General features: G+C 38.0%; 1 protein-coding gene across 1 annotated transcript in view; it reads left to right on the forward strand.

Annotated features, from left to right (window-relative positions):
- The first annotated feature begins 386 nt into the window (after positions 1–386).
- LOC150089920 (cilia- and flagella-associated protein 45-like) overlaps positions 387–18,111 on the forward strand; it is a 154,820-nt gene continuing 137,095 nt past the window's right edge. The window contains exons 1-3 of the mRNA XM_090390133.1: positions 387–404; positions 624–770; positions 16,553–16,725. Coding sequence (XP_090246259.1) covers positions 387–404; positions 624–770; positions 16,553–16,725 — 338 coding nt within the window. The remainder of the gene's footprint in view (positions 405–623; positions 771–16,552; positions 16,726–18,111) is intronic.

Raw genomic sequence — 18,111 nt, forward strand, 5'->3', positions numbered from 1 at the left:
GGTGGCATTTTAGCCCACTGTGAAGAAATCTTCGTTAATAACTACTGTTAAATGCCACCTACTTGATAATTGCGGAAGCTCACGGACTTCATATCCAATCCAAACTTCGTAATGCTGCGGTTGCTATGGTGATCTAGTAATTCGTAAGAATGTTTGGAGGTTTTACAGTTGTGGGTAGTAGTCTTGACGGTATTGCTAAATTTACAAAGCAAGGATTTTTGAGATGTATTTGTGTATGATGTGGTCCATAATAATAAATATTAATTTCTGAACCTTTAAGTTCTTTTTTTTTTTTGTCTTTTTTTTTTTTGTCTTTTTTTTAATCATAATTCTTAGTGTACTAAGCCTATACAAATACTGTTTGTACTCTTTCATCTCTGATAGAAATGGCACAGTCACTGAAGGTAAATTTCCAGTGCATGTTGATATCATAGTATATTATATAATTAGATAATTTTAATTTAATTATAATATTAACTTTTTGATTATACATCTCGAAATTATAATTTTGCTTAGAATCTCGAGAGGAAAAATTGAATTTAAAAATTCATTAGGTAGCGCTTTTTAAATGTCTTTTAGATTGACAGTGTTATAAAAGTCATTTCATTTTGTATTTTGTACAGATTGTTACTCCAGCTCCAAGTTCAAGATCTAATGTGTCATCTCAAAGCAGTGTTAGAACAGGAACTGCATGTGGCAAAACTAGTCGTTATAGAACTGTAAATAAGGGATCACATATTGATCAGTCATTGTTTGGACCATCATCTGAGGTAAAAAGAAAGTTAATGTTTGTCGGGATTAGGAGAATACCAAGAAAAATTTTAAGGTTGGGGGATTTGAATAAGGGATAAAAATTCAGATCTTGGGTACCTCTCCATACTTCGACTAAAATTCAGGAAGAAGGCAGTGATTGGCAGGGGCCACTCACTGTTTTCCCCACCTCCTCCTCTCCTAGTTTGACATGCCTAGGGTGTTTATCTCTCACTTGCCGCTGTTTTAAAATCGGAAAACGAGTTCCCTATTTTAAAACAGCTGGATGGGGGGGGGGGTGATAAACACCCTACCTAAGCTAAGCTCCTCGACGACATAAAACAATCAGAAACAAAATGCATTCACAATAATCACCCGATCACAGAATTCAACCGTACAATCACTCTTCTACGACCATGCCCACTGCATGTTGACAAGTGGTGCCCAAATAATAGATTTTAGCCGACTAAGGCCTTCAGTGTTTTTCTTGGTGCAGTATAACCCCAGTTGTTTTTGCGTCAGTAAAATCAAAACCAAACCAAATGAAGCCTTCAGTGCACTTATTCACAGAACCAAACAAAAAATACTTTTATTTTTGCGGAGATCCTTTCCTTCTGGTTCAACTCTGAGAAAATAAAAATGATATTATAAATTTAGCATTAGCATTAGTAGAGGCATTTGATGCAAGAAAGCAAGCTTATGCAGCATCAGCCAAAAATAAATAAATAATAAATAAATAAATAAAAAATAACCACTTCCACTTCACCCCTCTGTTCGTTCGAAATACCTGTCCAGCTGAGCCTTAAACTTCCACGACAAGGTATGGAAGTCTATTCCACCAACCAACCACCCACTGGCTAAAGGCAAATTTCCGCACGTCTATCGTACATCTGTCTTTCCTCAATTTAAATTTATGCCCTCTCAGGTGATTATTCTGAGCTAAAGGAAAAATCCCATCAGCATTGAGCATGCTCAAACCATTCAAGGCTTTATACACCTTTATCAGATCACCTCGCTGGTGCCTAGTCTCCAGACACTGTAATTTGCAAAACTTAAGCCTTTCTTCGTAAGAGTACCCCTTTGTTCCATTCACTAATCTTGTTGCCCTTCTCTGTACTCGTTCCAGCAGCTCTACATCCTTCTTGAAATGAGACCTCCAGGCCTGTATACAGTACAGTAAACCCCCGCTATTCGCGGTATCTGTATTCGCGGTTTCGCGTATTCGCGATCGCCGATTTAATATAAAATGAAACCTAAAAAATGGGAATTTTAAAGCGCCGTGAATATTTTCCGCCATAAAAAAACATTGACGTGGCTAAAATTATCTTTCCCGGTCAAAATAGCGCTCAGTGGGTGGGGGAGAGGGGTGACAAAATTGCGAGCGTGAATGTTTCTCGCTAATCCTTGTTCAATATGTGTTATGCGCTTGTTATGGAAGGTTTCGTCGTTTGCTTTTAATTTATATACTTATAAATTGAATAAATTTATAAATTGATATGCTTAAAAAAGTGATAAATCTACCGTTTTGCAGTGTAAAACAGACTTTTTTTCGAGTGTGTTAACGGAAGAAAGTAACTTTATTGTGGACAAGTTCTTTCTAACCCCTACAAAAATATGACTACGAATAACAAGAGAAATGTGAAAATATCAAAGAAGGTGATGACATTAGCGAATAAAATTGAGTTATTAGATAAAATTTCTAATGGTGAAAGTGTCTCCTCAGTGGCAAAACATTATAAAATCAATGAGTCAACGGTATGATCAATCAAGAAATCGGAAGAAAAAATCCGCCGTAGTGTCCGTGAAAACGCGCTAATTGCTTCAAAAATTTGCTCTGTAACTCGTGATGTTAAATTAGAAAAAATGGAAAAGGCTTTAAATCTGTGGATAGAAGACCGAACTAAAAATAAAATTCCGTTAAATTCACTCATCATTCGTGAAAACGCAAAACTCCTTATCAACGCTTTAGCGAAACTGGTGATAGCAGTGGCGGGATAGGTTTTTTAGCTAGCAAAGACGCTGGTTTGAAAGATTTGTTTGAAATTTCTAATAAATATTACATTTAATATTAAATTGTTTCTTATTTTCATTTCGATGCCATATGCTTGCATTTCACTATGTGCTGTCTATGTACATAGTCATATTATGAAGGTACATATAATACATACATAGACAAAATTTTAGACTAGTTTTTCTTATATATTTCATACTTTGGAACGGAACACCTTTATTACTATGGGAGCCATAACTCAGTATTCGCGTTTTCGGTATTCGCGGCATTTCTCAGGAACGTAACCCCCGCGAATAGCGGGGGTTTACTGTACTCTAGGTGTGGCCTGACCATTGCCTTATACAAGGGAATAATCACCTCCTTATCCCTGCTAGAAAAATTCCTATATATCATTGATAATACACCATGAGCTACTCTTGCAGCCCGTCTGCACTGCTCAGAGAACTTCATATCTGCCTGCACAATCACCCCCAGGTCCCTTTCATTCTCTACCACTGTCAGTGTAGTACCACAGTGTTCATACGTTGCTCTGGGGTTGCTGTTTCCCATATGTAGTACCTTACATTTGTCAATGTTAAACTTCATTTGCCATCTCTCAGCCCATCTGCTCAGCTTTTCTAGATCCTGTTGCAGCAGCGTACTGTCATTAGTGTCCTTGACAACCCTGCCAACCTTTGTATCGTCTGCAAACTTGGACATTAAGCTTGATATACCATCATCAATATCATTTATAAATACAGAAAACAATAATGGACCCAATACTGAACCCTGAGGGACTCCACTAATAACATTAGTCCACAATGAGCAGTGTGCATTGATTACCACTCTCTGTCTTCTCCCCCTCAACCACCCCTTTATCCATAGCAGCAATTTGCCTCTAATGCCACACTGCTCCAATTTGTGATCTGCTCCAATGCCACACTGCTCCAATTCTTGTTGACTTTTAATGAAAAAATTAAAAAATAAACAATGAAATACTAGACTTGTATGCTGTTATTTAAATCCATATTCTAATAATAAGAATAAGAGAGGTTATGTAATGAAAAACATTAGATGTTTTCATAATGAAGCGACATTTAGTTCACTCATTGAGCACATTAAATATTTAAATTGTTTTTAATTCAAAAATACGTGAAGATTCTTATTTTTATTATTAAGGTTTTTAGTTTTTGTAATTTTATTTTATTTTATTTAAATTGTCAGCTGAAACATGATTTTTTCATAATATGCCAATCAATGCAATTTTTTTTTTTTTTTTTTATACCGTTATTCTTGAAAAATGAATATATTTCAGCAAATATAAACACAAAGTATGGCGAATAAAACTGAACAGGCCTCTTATTCTGGACTCCATAGATAAACAGTCAAGAATTCAGTTCAATTGGAAAAACAGTAACTAAGTTTAATAGGCCTAAAAATAATAAATGATCGAATAGAAGCTTTCAAAATGAAGGATCTCTTTATTAGCTATGAAAATACATACATAAAACATAAAAATGTTACAAGTGGAATGTGCCGAGCATGGTCATGTTAGACAAACAGAGAGCGTACACGAGGATGTGTACATAATGCTAAAACATTTACCGGACAGAACTAGCTGATTGTTGCTGTGAATACAGAGTGTGCACGAGCTGAGTGCCAACTTTTGTCGCATTGCAACACTACAGCCTCCATGATTGGGTGTAGATATGTGTAGTGATTCAAGCCACAGTCGTTGATGGTAGTGGTGCAATTGGTCAACAACCTCGGTATCAAACCTGGGATTAAGGTCGTGCTGCATGGACCAATAGTGCTCTGCAACTGCAGAGTCAGGTGATTGAATGGCCCTTTCATGTTCTGAGATGCGGGCCTGGAACCTTCTGGCAGTTTCCCCCCCACATAGCAGTTGCCACAATCATGGCAGGTGATGCAGTATATCGTGCTGCTGCACAAGAGAGGCGGGACGGGTGTCTTCACTCTCGAGACAAGAGATATGATATGTGTATATACTTAGTCTTATATGTGGTAATATATGTATTATACACGCACAGTCTTGTATAAAAATTGTATATATAGAAAGGCCTCCAAAATTCTGAGGACTATTATGAAATGTTAACTTGTGGGATACATAGTTTTTTTCCATGGCTAAAAAGTCAATTTTTTATGTATCTGTATAGATTTAGCTATCTATTAAGAGTATAGCGTATAAACTATTTTTAGGCCAACAAATCTTATATTGCTCCTTTCTGGGATGATATAGACGCCTGTTAACATTTATGATAATAGGACCTTTTATGTTGTCTATTATTTTGCATTGGTATATATAGATATGATTTGGGTATGTGAATTGTATATTTTTATGGTCCTCAAAACATTTTGGGGAATTTACCTTTAAGAATCTTTACCTCTAGTGCCCATTATCTATGTTTAGATAATGGGCACTATAGACAATGGCATATTATAATAAAATAGCATATTTAATAGCCTTTCCATGTTGTTTTGAGTTTATTTGGATTATTTTTTTTTTTATTATTATTTTTTTTTTTCCTGGCATGGGCTTCCAGGGTTTCCCCTGTCTCTTTTTTGGGATGGTTAGGCTTTTGTCCCTAAAGGATTTTGCCACATGGCCAGCACAACTCTGCAACATGATACTCGCCATTTACACAAATATAACATTACTCACATGCCTGACCATTTACAGAAACTTCAATTGCACTTCTCAATCCATCTGCATAACTTTTTCTAGATCTTGTTGTGGTAGTATATCTTGATTCCTGCCATTAAACATCCTGCCAACCTTTGTATCACCTGCAAACTCAGACAATAAGCTTGATATTCTTTCATCAATATTGCTAATAAATATTGAAAACAGTAAGAGGTTTTGGCAATGAATGCTGAGGGACTCTACTAATAACATTAGTTGATGAAGAAAATTACCATTGATAACCATTCTCTACCTTCTCCCACTTAACTATCCCTTTATTCATAGCAGTAGCTTGTCCCTCATGCCACACAACTCCAATTTGTACAGCAGGTTTTCACTTTTCATGTGGAACAATGTCAAAAGCTCATCTAAAAACTAAGTGAGTAATGTCAAAATTTTTTTGCATTCAGTTCATTTGTCACTGTATCATAATATCATAATGAGACTTGTCACACAAGCTCCCCCTTAACAAATCCATTCTCTGATTTTCATGTAACTGCATTCCTGTCAAGATTTTCTGCATTATTACTTTTTTTAACTACTCACTCCATTATTTTCCCTGGAAGGAACAAATGTTAAGCTTACAGTTTTTAAATTACTCAATTTACCCTTTCATCTCCCTTTGTGAATAGGAGATACATTTGCACACTCTAGTTAGTGTGGATCCCTCTTGAATCCAAGGATGTTCTCATAATTAAGGCCAAGGTTTGCTTATCTCTTTTGCTGTTCTTGCATATAATTGGATATATTCCATCAGCCTCAGATGCCTTATTTACTTTTAACCATTTTTTTCCACTTCTTGGTTATCACAAAATCATTCAGCTTCCTATCAGAATTGAATACACTTCTGGCATCTCCTCCCTTAAAAAATTTCTCATGTGTGTATTTAGATTTGCAACACCTGTTCAGTTTGTCAGCAATTTGAGCAAGTTCATTAGCATTAGCAAAGGCACATGATGTAAGAAAGCAAGCTTATATAGCATCAGCCAAAAAAAAAAAACACACCCTTCTCATTTCACCCATACCAACAAAGAAATACCATTTGAAACTAAGACCTAAATGGATGTTAGATGAACTGATAAGACTTGTTCCAGAGAAAAAAATGCATGGGATATATATAAATTATCAGGTAATATATAAGCCTACAGACAAACTCTAACATGCTGATGTAGGAAACAATCATCCATTAAATCCACAGACTTCTTACTACTGTATAAGTGACCAAGCACCAAGTAGCAGTCAATATCTGTAAATTTAAAATCCCCTATTATAACTATTATAAGACATTCTGATTTACTTGCCCATTCTATATGTCAGTAGAGTTGTTTGTTAATGCTCATCACAGTCATTATTATGGGTATTAGTTTGAACCCACAAGTTCCAGGACTGGAACTTGTGGGTTGGTCACTCGCACACTAGCAAGATTTTTGTGGATTTCTTGGATGATTGTTTTCTACAGCAACACATTAGAGAGGCAACAGACAGAGTAATACTTTTGATCTGGTTATCAGCAGTGATTATTCGTGCATTAAGAATTTGCAGATAAAGGAACCACTGGATGGTAGTGATCACAGCAGGGATAAGGAGGTGATTATCCCTTTCTATAAAGCAATGGTCAGCCCTCACCTTGAGTACTGCATACAGGTTTAGTGTTACACTCAGGGTAGTGGAGAATGAAAGAGACCTGGGGTAATTGTGCAGTCAGATATGAAGTTTTCTGAGCAGTGCAGATATGCTGCCAGAGTAGGTCATGGGGTCTTTTCAATGATATACAGGATTTTGCAAGCAGGGATAAGAAGATGATTATCCCTTTGTATAAAGCAATGGTCAGGCCTCACCTTGAGTACTGCATACAGGTTTGGAAGCCTCGTTTTAGGAAGGTTGTAGAGTTGCTAGAATGAGTATAGAGAAGGGCAACAAGACTGGTGAGGGGAACAAAGGGGGTGCTCTTACAAAGAAAAGCTTAAGTCTGCAAATTGAAGCATCCAGAGACTAGTTACCTGCTAGGTGATTTGTTTGAGATGTATAAGGCCTTGAATGGATTGAGCAGACTCACTGCTGATGGGATTCTTCCTCTTGCTCAGATTGTGTCATAAACTGAAATTGAGCAAAGACAGTTGTCAAATAGATGTGCGGAAATTTTTCTTTAGTCGGCAAGTAGTTGATTGCTGGAACAAACTTCCATCTGTCATGCAAATTTATTCCATTTAAGTTGATAGCTTAAATAAATTCAAGGCTGAAGCAGATAAACATTTGGAAGGAATGGATGGGTGAAATGGGAAGAGTTTTTTTTTTTTTTCTGATGCTGTATAAGCTTGCTTTATTGCGTCATATGCCTCTACTAATGCAACTTCTAAAATATTGACACCTCAGACAGATCACCTTGCAGGTGCCTAGTCTCCAGACATTAAAATTTGCGGGACTTAAGTCATTCTTGATAAGAGCAACCCATTGTTCCCCTCACCAACCTTGTTGTTGTTGTTATTTGGTTTTTAGGAGCATTAGCAACTAAGGCCATATTGCTCCGGGATATGCGGTGGTCATTCCCTGACCTTTCCGCATCCTCTGTATTTGGTGGTACCAATCTTGTTGCCTTCCTCTGTACTCATTCTAGCAACTCGACATCCTTTCTAAAATAAGGCCTCCAGACATGTACACAGTACTCAGGGTGTTGCATGACCATTTCCTTATACAAAGGGATAATCACTTCCTTATTCATTCCCAGCAAAATTTCTGTATATCGTTGACAAGACCCCCATGAACTGTATTGGCAGCCTGTCTATACTGCTCAGAAAACTTCATATCTTACTGCATAATTACTGCCTAGTCATTTTCATTCTCTGCAATTACTGCTACTCATATGTAGTACTGTACTTTACATTTGTCAATGTTAAACTTCAGTTGCCACTTCTCAGCCCATCTACCCAACTTTTCTGGATCCTATTGCAGTAGCATAATGTCATTAACAACCCTACCAACCTTTGTATCATCTGCAAACTTGGACATTAAGCCTGATATACCTTCATCAGTATCATTGATAAATGTAGAAAACAAGAATGGGCCTAACACTGAACCCTGGCGGACTCTACTAATAACATTAGTCACGAAAAGTAGTGTCCATTGGTTACTACTCTCCATCTTCTCCCACTCAACCATTCTTTTATCCAACGTTGCAACTTGCACTTAATGCCATACTGCTCCAATTTGTACTGCAGTCTTCATTGTGTAACAGTATCAAAAGATTACCTGAAATCCAAGTATATGATATCAAAATTAATTTTTTCATTTGCTTCCTTTATGGCAACATCATAGTATTCAGTCAAATAGGTCAAACAAGACTTCCCCTTTACAAATCCAGGGTGTGCTGAATTATTACTGCAGTCTTGTCTAGAAGGTCCTGCAATGCTTCTTTAACCAGTGACTCCATTATTTTCCCTACAACAGGAGTTAAACTAAGAGGTGTGTAATTACTTTTGTCACCTTTTGATCCCATTTTGTGAATTGGGGATACATTTGCACATCTCTGGTCTTGGGGACCACCCCTGAGCCCAAGGTCGCTCTCATAATTATGGCTAATGGTTTGCTTACTTCCTTTGACACTTCCTTTTATATATCTGGATAGATCCCATCCATACCAGATGCCTTTCTTACGTTTAACTTCAACAATTTCTGCTTCACTTTGCTCTCAGTTATTACAAAATCATTTAGCTCCTTGTCTGAATGAAGATACAAAATACCCATTCAGTTTGTGAGCTATCTGAGCAGGATCATCAACAGCCAAACCATTGATATCAAGTTGATCAATCTGATTCATCCCCTTCCTTCTAGAATTTATAAGTAAAGAAGTCTTTGCTGTTTTTCTTTGCATTCTTTTCGAAATATTACTCGTAATCTGCCTTCACTTGCCTAATTTCCTTTGTGACTTGATTACAGATTAGCTTATGACTACCACAGGCTTCTGTGTTGCCTGATAATTTATATGCATCCAATGCATTTTTCTTCTCTGCCGTGTCTTATTAGTTTGTCTGACATCCATTTAGGCATAAACCTTGAACATTATTTCTAAGTTGGTATGAAAAACCTAATAGCTTTCAAGATTAGCATTAGCATTAGTAGAGGCATTTGATGCAAGAAAGCAAGCTTATGCAGCATCAGCCAAAAAAAAAAAAAAAAAAAAAAAAAACCCCTTCCACTTCACCCCTCTGTTCGTTCAAAATACCTGTCCAGCTGAGCCTTAAACTTATTTAGGCTATCAACCTCCACCACAAGGGATGGAAGTCTGTTCCACCAACCAACCACCCGCTGGCTAAAGGCAAATTTCCGCACGTCTATCCTACATCTGTCTTTTCTCAATTTGAATTTATGCCCCCTCAGGTGATATTTCTGAGCTAGAGGAAGAATCCCATCAGCATTGAGCATGCTTAAACCATTCAAGGCTTTATACACCTTTATCAGATCACCTCGCTGGTGCCTAGTCTCCAGACACTGTAATTTGCAAAACTTAAGCCTTTCTTCGTAAGAGCACCCCTTTGTTCTATTCACTAATCTTGTTGCCCTTCTCTGTACTCGTTCCAGCAGCTCTACATCCTTCTTGAAATGAGGCCTCCAGTCCTGTATACAGTACTCTAGGTGTGGCCTGACCATTGCCTTATACAATGGAATAATCACCTCCTTATCCCTGCTGGAAAAATTCCTGTATATCATTGACAATACTCCATGAGCTACTCTTGCAGCCCGTCTGCACTGCTCAGAGAACTTCATATCTGCCTGCACAATCACCCCCAAGTCCCTTTCATTCTCTACCACTGTCAGTGTAGTACCACAGAGTTGATACGTTGCTCTGGGGTTGCTGTTTCCCATGTGTAGTACTTTACATTTGTCAATGTTAAACTTCATTTGCCACCTCTCAGCCCATCTGCTCAACCTTTCCAGATCCTGTTGCAGCAGCATAGTGTCAGTAGTGTCCTTGACAACCCTGCCAACCTTTGTATCATCTGCAAACTTGGACATTAAGCTTGATATACCATCATCAATATCATTTATAAATACAGAAAACAATAATGGACCCAACACTGAGCCCTGAGGGACTCCACTAATAACATTAGTCCACGAGGAGCAGTGTCCATTGATTACCACTCTCTGTCTTCTCCCCCTCAACCACCCCTTTATCCATAGCAGCAATTTGCCTCCAATGTCACACTGCTCCAATTTGTGTAGCAGTCTTCCATGTGCAACAGTATCAAAAGCCTTTCTAAGATCCAAGTATATAATATCAAAGTTATTCCCTGCATCCAGTTCTTTTGTTACTGCATCATAGTATCCAATCAAGTTGGTCAGGCAAGACTTCCCCTTAACAAATCCATGCTGTGTCTGAGCTATAACTGAAGTCTTGTCTAAATGATCCTGCAGTGCTTCTTTAACCAGTGCCTCCATTAATTTTCCTGGAACAGAAGTTAAGCTCACAGGTCTATAATTACTTGTGTCAGCCTTTGATCCTCCTTTGTGAATTGGGGTCACATTTGCACATTTCCAGTCTATGGGTACCTCCCCTGAGTCCAAGGAAGCTCTCATAATTATGGCTAAGGGTTTGCTTACTTCCTTTGCTGCCTCCTTTAGTATAACTGGATAGATCCCATCCACCCCGGGTGCCTTTCTTGTGTTTATCTTCAACAGTTTCTCCTCCACTTTACTCCCAGTTATTTCAAGATTCTGTAGCTTACTGCTAGAGTTGAATACACCTCTGGCATTCCCCTTGCTGAATAACTCCTCATGTGTGAATGTCGATGCAAAATATTCATTTAGTTTGTTAGCTACCTGAGCAGGATCATCAACAGTTGACCCATCAATATCAAGTGGACCAATCTGATTCATCCCCTTCCTTCTAGAGTTTACATAAGTAAAGAACTCTTTGCTGTTTTTCTTTGCATCCCTTGCCAAGGATTTCTCGTAATCTGCCTTCGCCTGCCTAACCTCCTTTGTAACTTGGTTGCATATCAACTTGTATCTATCATAGACTTCTGTGTCATGTGTTAATTTGTAAGTATCCCATGCATTTTTCTTCTCTGCCATATGCCTCATTAGTTCATCTGACATCCATTTTGGCCTAAACCTTGAACAATATTTCTTAGTTGGTATGTAAAGCCTAGTAGCTTCCAAGATAAGTTCTTTGAATGCTTCCCATTTTGAATTTGCTGTTGGTAACATCATCAGTTGGTCCCACTGTATAGAATTTAAATACTGTCTCAGTCCATCGTAGTCGCCTTTACGGAAGCAATAACCCTTCCCTTTACCCCTAATGGTAGTTACCTCTTTGAGTAAATCCCACTTCAGCACACTGTGATCACTGCCACCTAGTGGTTCATTTATCTGCAGATTCTTAATGCATGAAGAATCACTGCTGATAATCAAATCAAGAGTATTACTCCCTCCAGTTGCCTCCCGAACATGCTGATGTAGAAAACAATCATCCAATAAATCCACAAAAGCCCTGCTAGTGTGTGAGTAACCAACCCCCAAATTCCAGTCAATATCTGGGAAATTAAAATCTCCCATTATAAGACTCTCTGATTTACTGGCCCACTCTATTTCCCTGTACAGATTAATTTAATCTTTCAAGAGGGAATCCCTAATTAGTACACTGTGATCACTGCCACCTAGTTGTTCCTTCATCTGCAAATTCTTGATGCATGAATAATCACTGCTGATAATTAGATGAAAAGTATTGCTCCGTTTTCCCCTCAAACATGTTGATGTAGAAAACAGTCATCCAAAAAAATCCACAAAAATCTTGCTAGCATGCAAATGACCAACCCACAAGTTCCAGTCAATATCTGGGAAGTCAAAATCCTGCATTATAAGACATTCTGGTTTACTGGCCCACTCTATTTCTCTGTAGAAGTTTTCATTATATTCATCAGAGTCATTATTCTTATAACACACTCCTAATCTCATTTTTGCTTTCCCAGTGCTTATGTCACACCAGACTGACTCAACATTGCACTATCCACCTATGTCAACTTGATACACTTCCTTAGATTTTGTGTTTCTTAACTAACAGCATAATCACTCCTCCCTTTCTATCCTGTCTGTCTTTTCTGTACACATTGTACTCCCCAAATTCCAATTCTGCTCTTATATCTGTGTGATACCATGTCTCTGATATCTCAACAATATCTACCTTTGATGTCTTGACCAGCACTTTCAAATCGTGAAATTTATTTACTGTACTCCTAGCATTGATGTACATGCACGTATACATGCCCTTGTTCTTACTCTGAGTTACCCTAACAAATTCCATATATTTACTTATTCCATGATGACTCCCACTATCTCTTGAAATCCTCAGCACCTTGCTTTCCAGACTGCTACTCATTCTAATAGAAGCAGTGCAAGAATCACCTTCACTTCTGCTTGTGGCTACTGTTATTCTTTTAGTCTGTGAATCTCCCCTCCAAGCTAGCAGTTTTTTGACCCACCTAACACTGCCATAGCATCTGCAAATATATTCTTGCACCCTTTCTATTTAAGTGTATTTTGTTCCTGTAGAAGCAGTCTCTCCTGTTAACAAGCACAGACCACATTGAAAAAATTCTAATGAGCCTTGCACAGTCCCTCCAGGACCAAATTGATTGACAAGGCTTTCATCATATATTCCCTCCTATCATGTCTGGGCAGAATTGCAGACACTTTCAAATTTAACCCTAACTTGCAAGTTTTTTTCAACATTGACCTCTACTTGTTAAGTAAATCCACAGATCTCCTACTCTTAATGGCATTATTGCCAATGTATACAACAATATCACCTTTTGTGCCCTTAAAAGATGATATCTGCTGTACATCATCAACTTTTGCCCTTGGCACACATACCCTGGTCCTATTCCACGTATCATTTTTGCACAGTATATATCCTGTTTCCCTGACAATAGCTGGCTCCTGTGGGACCAGCACATTCTGCCATGAAGATTTCCTGATCCACAGGAGTGAGCTCTGGCATTGATTTGGGCAGCTGAAAGTTTGATGAGTCCCCCAATTTAATTCCTTTGAGGGTATCTACCCAACTCTTCTAACTCTCATAGACACCCATCAGAACCCTGAGTGGTGGCACCTGATTTCTTGACAATCTGTGCACCTAGTGCACTCAGAGATATCCTCCTTAGCTAGATCATGTCCTGTTCCAGAAAGGTCTGCAAACATTTCACAAGTTGTGCTGCATTTTTTTAGGGTGTGATGCATTGGAGTATCGCCCCTTTCGGTTCTCCCCCGAGCCACAGCACTCCCACTACTTTGTGCCAATTCTTCTTCTTCTTAGTCCTTAGCTGGCAGCTGGGGGAGGTGGTTGGCCACGCAACCAGTATGCTGCTGTAGGTGCCGCAGGGTTTCGGACTTGCTCTGTGATGTTCTTCCATACTTTACGATCCATGGCGTCAGTCCTGGCCTGGTTAAGGTTGAGACGTCAGCTCTTCAAGTCATTTTCCACTTGCTTGGCCCATGTTTTCCTAGGCGTGGTCCGTTGGATGCTCCATTGGGAGGGTCGTTGTCTCCAAAGGAGTGTGGATGGTATTCTGTTCGTGCTCATTCTACATACGTGGCCAAACCATCTAAGCCTTCGCTTCTGGATTTGGTCGGCAATGGTTGGTTGCTGTTGGCATCTGGTGCGGATGGTATCATTAGTGATGTGGTCACGAAGTGAGATGCCCAAAATCTGCCGCAGGCATCGCATTTGGAATACCTCAAGTTTGTTTAAATCTAGCTTGAGACAAATCCATGTTTCTGATCCGTAAAGGAGAATGGGCAGGATCAAAGTCCGGAAGAGTCGGATTTTAGTCTTTGAGGAAATGTTGGTCCTCTTCCACAGACACCATTTGAGCGAGGCGAACGCAGTGGCTGCCTGTCCAATTCTGCTGTGGATTTCCATGGTGGATGCAACTTTCTTCTCCTGGACCATCGACCCAAGGTATTTAAAGTCCTGCACTTGCTCGATCTTGGACGCCTTCGAGATAGATGGTGGCTTGCGACCGATCTGTTGTCAGGGCCTTTGTCTTATCAGCATTGATCTTCAAACCGTATGGCCGGGCAATGCGGGCAGTGTCATAGAGGATGTCCATGGCTTCAGAGTCGTTACCAGCAAAGATAGCACTATCATCGGCAAACATCAGGTCAGTCACATAGTGATCCTTGTCATATTGTATGCCCCGTCTGTTTCTGAATGCTTGCCTCATAATGGCGTCGACCACGATGTTGAAAAGCAATGGGGAGGCTACATTCCCTTGGCGGACTCCAGTTTGGATGGTAAATTCCTCAGATAAATCGTTCTGGATGCGCACCTGGCTGGTTAAACTGTTGTATGCAGTTTGGAGGAGTGTGATGACTTTTCGAGGTACATGTTCGACCTCTAGTAGTTTCCATAAGGCAGGCCGACGGACACGGTCGAAAGCAGACTTAAAGTCAATGAAAACAATGACGGTTCGCTGTCCACACCGGATCCTCTCCTCCATCAGCTGACGGATGGCAAAGATTTGATCACAGCATCCTCGCCCGGGTCTAAATCCCGCCTGTTCTTCTCGACTGGTTTGCTCGCGATGTTTTTGCAGCCTTGACTGGATGATCTTCATAAAGACCTTTCTGATGATGGAAAGGAGGCTGATGCCATGGTAGTTCTTGCAATCCCGGTTATCACCTTTCTTGTGGATCGGTACGATAATGGCTTTCCTCCATGTTAGCGGAATTTGTTCAGTGCACCAGATGGTTTTGAGGAGTGAGTGTAGTCGGCGAAGCAGTACATCTCCCCCGGCTTTGATCACTTCTGTGGTGACTTGGTCCACTCCTGGTGCCCTGCCATTCTTTAGGGATTGTATGGCTGCTTTCACTTCTTCTACTGTAGGTTCAACATCGACCATGAAGACTTCAGGGAGATCGATCGATAGTGTGGCTTCTGGCGGTCCCTGAGGTGGGTCGTGATTATACAATGCTTTGAAGAATCCACTCCACCATTGCAGGCGTTCGGACGGTGATCGCACGAAGGTCCCATCAGCATTCTTGATGTTGTCGCTAGTCAATTTGGTCTTTCCACTCAGACATCTGAGGGTGCAGTAGAGAGTGCGGTACTCGTTCTTGGATTGTGCCAATTACTTTGCTGCTCTAGTCTGGAGCATGATTTCCATTTAAATACAATCAATTAACAATGAAAATTAATAAGATTAATAAATTTAATTAACAATACTACTAATACTAATCTAATAGATTCCTAAATACAGTGATACATATTATGCTATCTAGTTTTACGTTATACCTTGCACTATGTTCAGAATATACGTTACTCTATACTGTAACAATCTCTATGTTAAATTAGTTATATCTTTAGCTAGACATAAAAGATATATGCCCAACAAGTGATTTGAAGTTATAAGTTAATTATAATATATAAAAAAATTATCCAATTAATGCCAACCAAACTTTACATCAACCTATTTACCACAATTAAAAATTTGAATTCTCCTACCACTCATTCTATACTATAACAATGGCTGCAAGATTTGAATGAAACAAAGGTTCTACACATATTAAGCAATTACCTACAAATAGTAACTTAGCTAAATTAAAAATAAAATAACAAACATGACTAGGACTATACAGCTACTTATAAAATATGATTTAATATGACAGTTAAGTCAGTAAAACAGCAAAAGTCTTCAAAAACATTGGTTTCTTGGAGCTGGAAATTCCCTGCTCGAATAATGTCATCCTACACAACAAGGTGTCATTGTTTTTGGTTCCTAGAAGGCATAAAGGCAAATAGTGATATTTGTATATGGTTCAATTTTTAACTTTGGAAAATCATGTATTTGTGATAATGCTAAATACACACATTGATTTTTCTTTTCTGAATTAACTTCCAAATCAGCCTTCTATTCTGAGTTTCACATGAGAATGATATTTTACCAGTGGCCTCCTTAACTATTTCCCATTATAAAAATGTTTTATGTAGCAAAGAAGTTCTAATAAAGTATTCTTTACTAAGTTAGTAAATATTTTACAAATTTGTAATCTTTCTAGTATCTAGTTAGTATTCATAGTGATAAATATTCATAAATAGATTAAATTTTTTTCAGGTATTTTCTGCTTTTATGTTAGAATTTCTTTATTTAAATTTTATTAATACTTTTATGCTGGTTTATTTCCATGATCAGAAGGGATCTGCACAGTCTTTAGTTGAATCCTTAGAAAGTAGGCCAAGAAGTCCTGTTCTCCGGCATGTGACTAAAGATCTTATTAGGCAGATAATGTGAGTAATTTTTGTTATCTATTTTTCTTTCTAAGTAGAAAGAAATGCTAAATTATATCATGGTTATTTCAGACTTTCATATGAAGCTTAATCATATAATTTAGCATTGGAGTATCCCAACTTGCTAAAACAAATAAAAATCATCTAGTTATTTTAAAAATTTTGTTCCCTATGATGAGTTTGTGTTCTGTTTTCTCAGGTCAGTTAGGGGAAAATTGAAATCACCCGTACTAAGACATTCTCACTTGCTCTTCCACACTATTTGTATATAGAGGCTCTCATAATCTTCACAATCAGCTGTTCCATAGATTACACCCGTGAAATTTAATTTAATGTCATTATTAGCAACATCTTTCATTAGAATTCATTATTTTATAAAACCTCTTGATAAACATTTTTGCTGTAGACTTCCTTGACAGAGGTCCAAGTAATCTTCTCTGTGAAATTTTTCTGTTCCAAGTGGACTACACAATATCCTTTGGAAATTGGTTATAAAGGTCAATAATAAGGTTGCCATTTAACATTCAGTGGTTTGTTTAATCAGTAAAATCTTTTCCTGGTTGATATACTTTTTATTTATATCGCTTTGTTAAATTTTTTTTATAATTATAATGCTGTTAAAATAATCAAGGAATAGTTGGGGAAAAAACTGCCCATATCCAGATTTTACCACATATTGTAAAGCGTACTCTTTCAGGCTGCACAAATCTAAAACCAGTTTCTGCATTACAGTTTTTTAACAGGATTAAGAGATTGTCAAATCATCTAGACTTGGAATTCTTTGATAATTTTAATAAGCAGTTATTAAAAGATTTTAATTGTTGATTTATTTTAATTGCTTTTATATAAAAAATGAATCCAGTTCATATAAGTAATATAAAATAAAACTTAAATGAGTCAAGTTGCCGGCCGGGCTAGCCGGGTGGATAAAGTGCCTGTCTGGCAACCCAAAGATCGCGGGTTTGAATCCCGCCTCGAGCTTGGATATTACAATAGTGCAGTACACTCCGGTTGGACCTCGTGGCCATGATACACAAAGGAAGCAGGAAAAAACTGGTTCCTTCGTGTATTGCTCACATCATACGATAAAAAAAAAAAAAGTCAAACTGTATTTTACAATAGTGTTTCAGTAATGTATTTCTATTTATTTTTATGATGTATTTATAATTTTTATTCCAAAGTATGTAGTTCTCTCTGTAGAAGTCAACAACTGTATTGACTTCTTCCAACTGTAGATATTCTCTACAGTAAATTATATTTATATTTAATAAAAAATTAAATATAAAAAAAAGTAATAAAAGCAGACATTAAACTCTTATCATTACAGTACTGGTTTGACTATTATTGTAGTTCTCACAATATCCTTATTTATAATGTCAGTTAATC

The sequence above is a fragment of the Mastigoproctus giganteus genome, chromosome 2 (genome assembly GCF_048544385.1).
Source record: "Mastigoproctus giganteus isolate SK-2022 chromosome 2, ASM4854438v1, whole genome shotgun sequence".
Lineage (NCBI taxonomy): Eukaryota > Metazoa > Arthropoda > Arachnida > Uropygi > Thelyphonidae > Mastigoproctus > Mastigoproctus giganteus.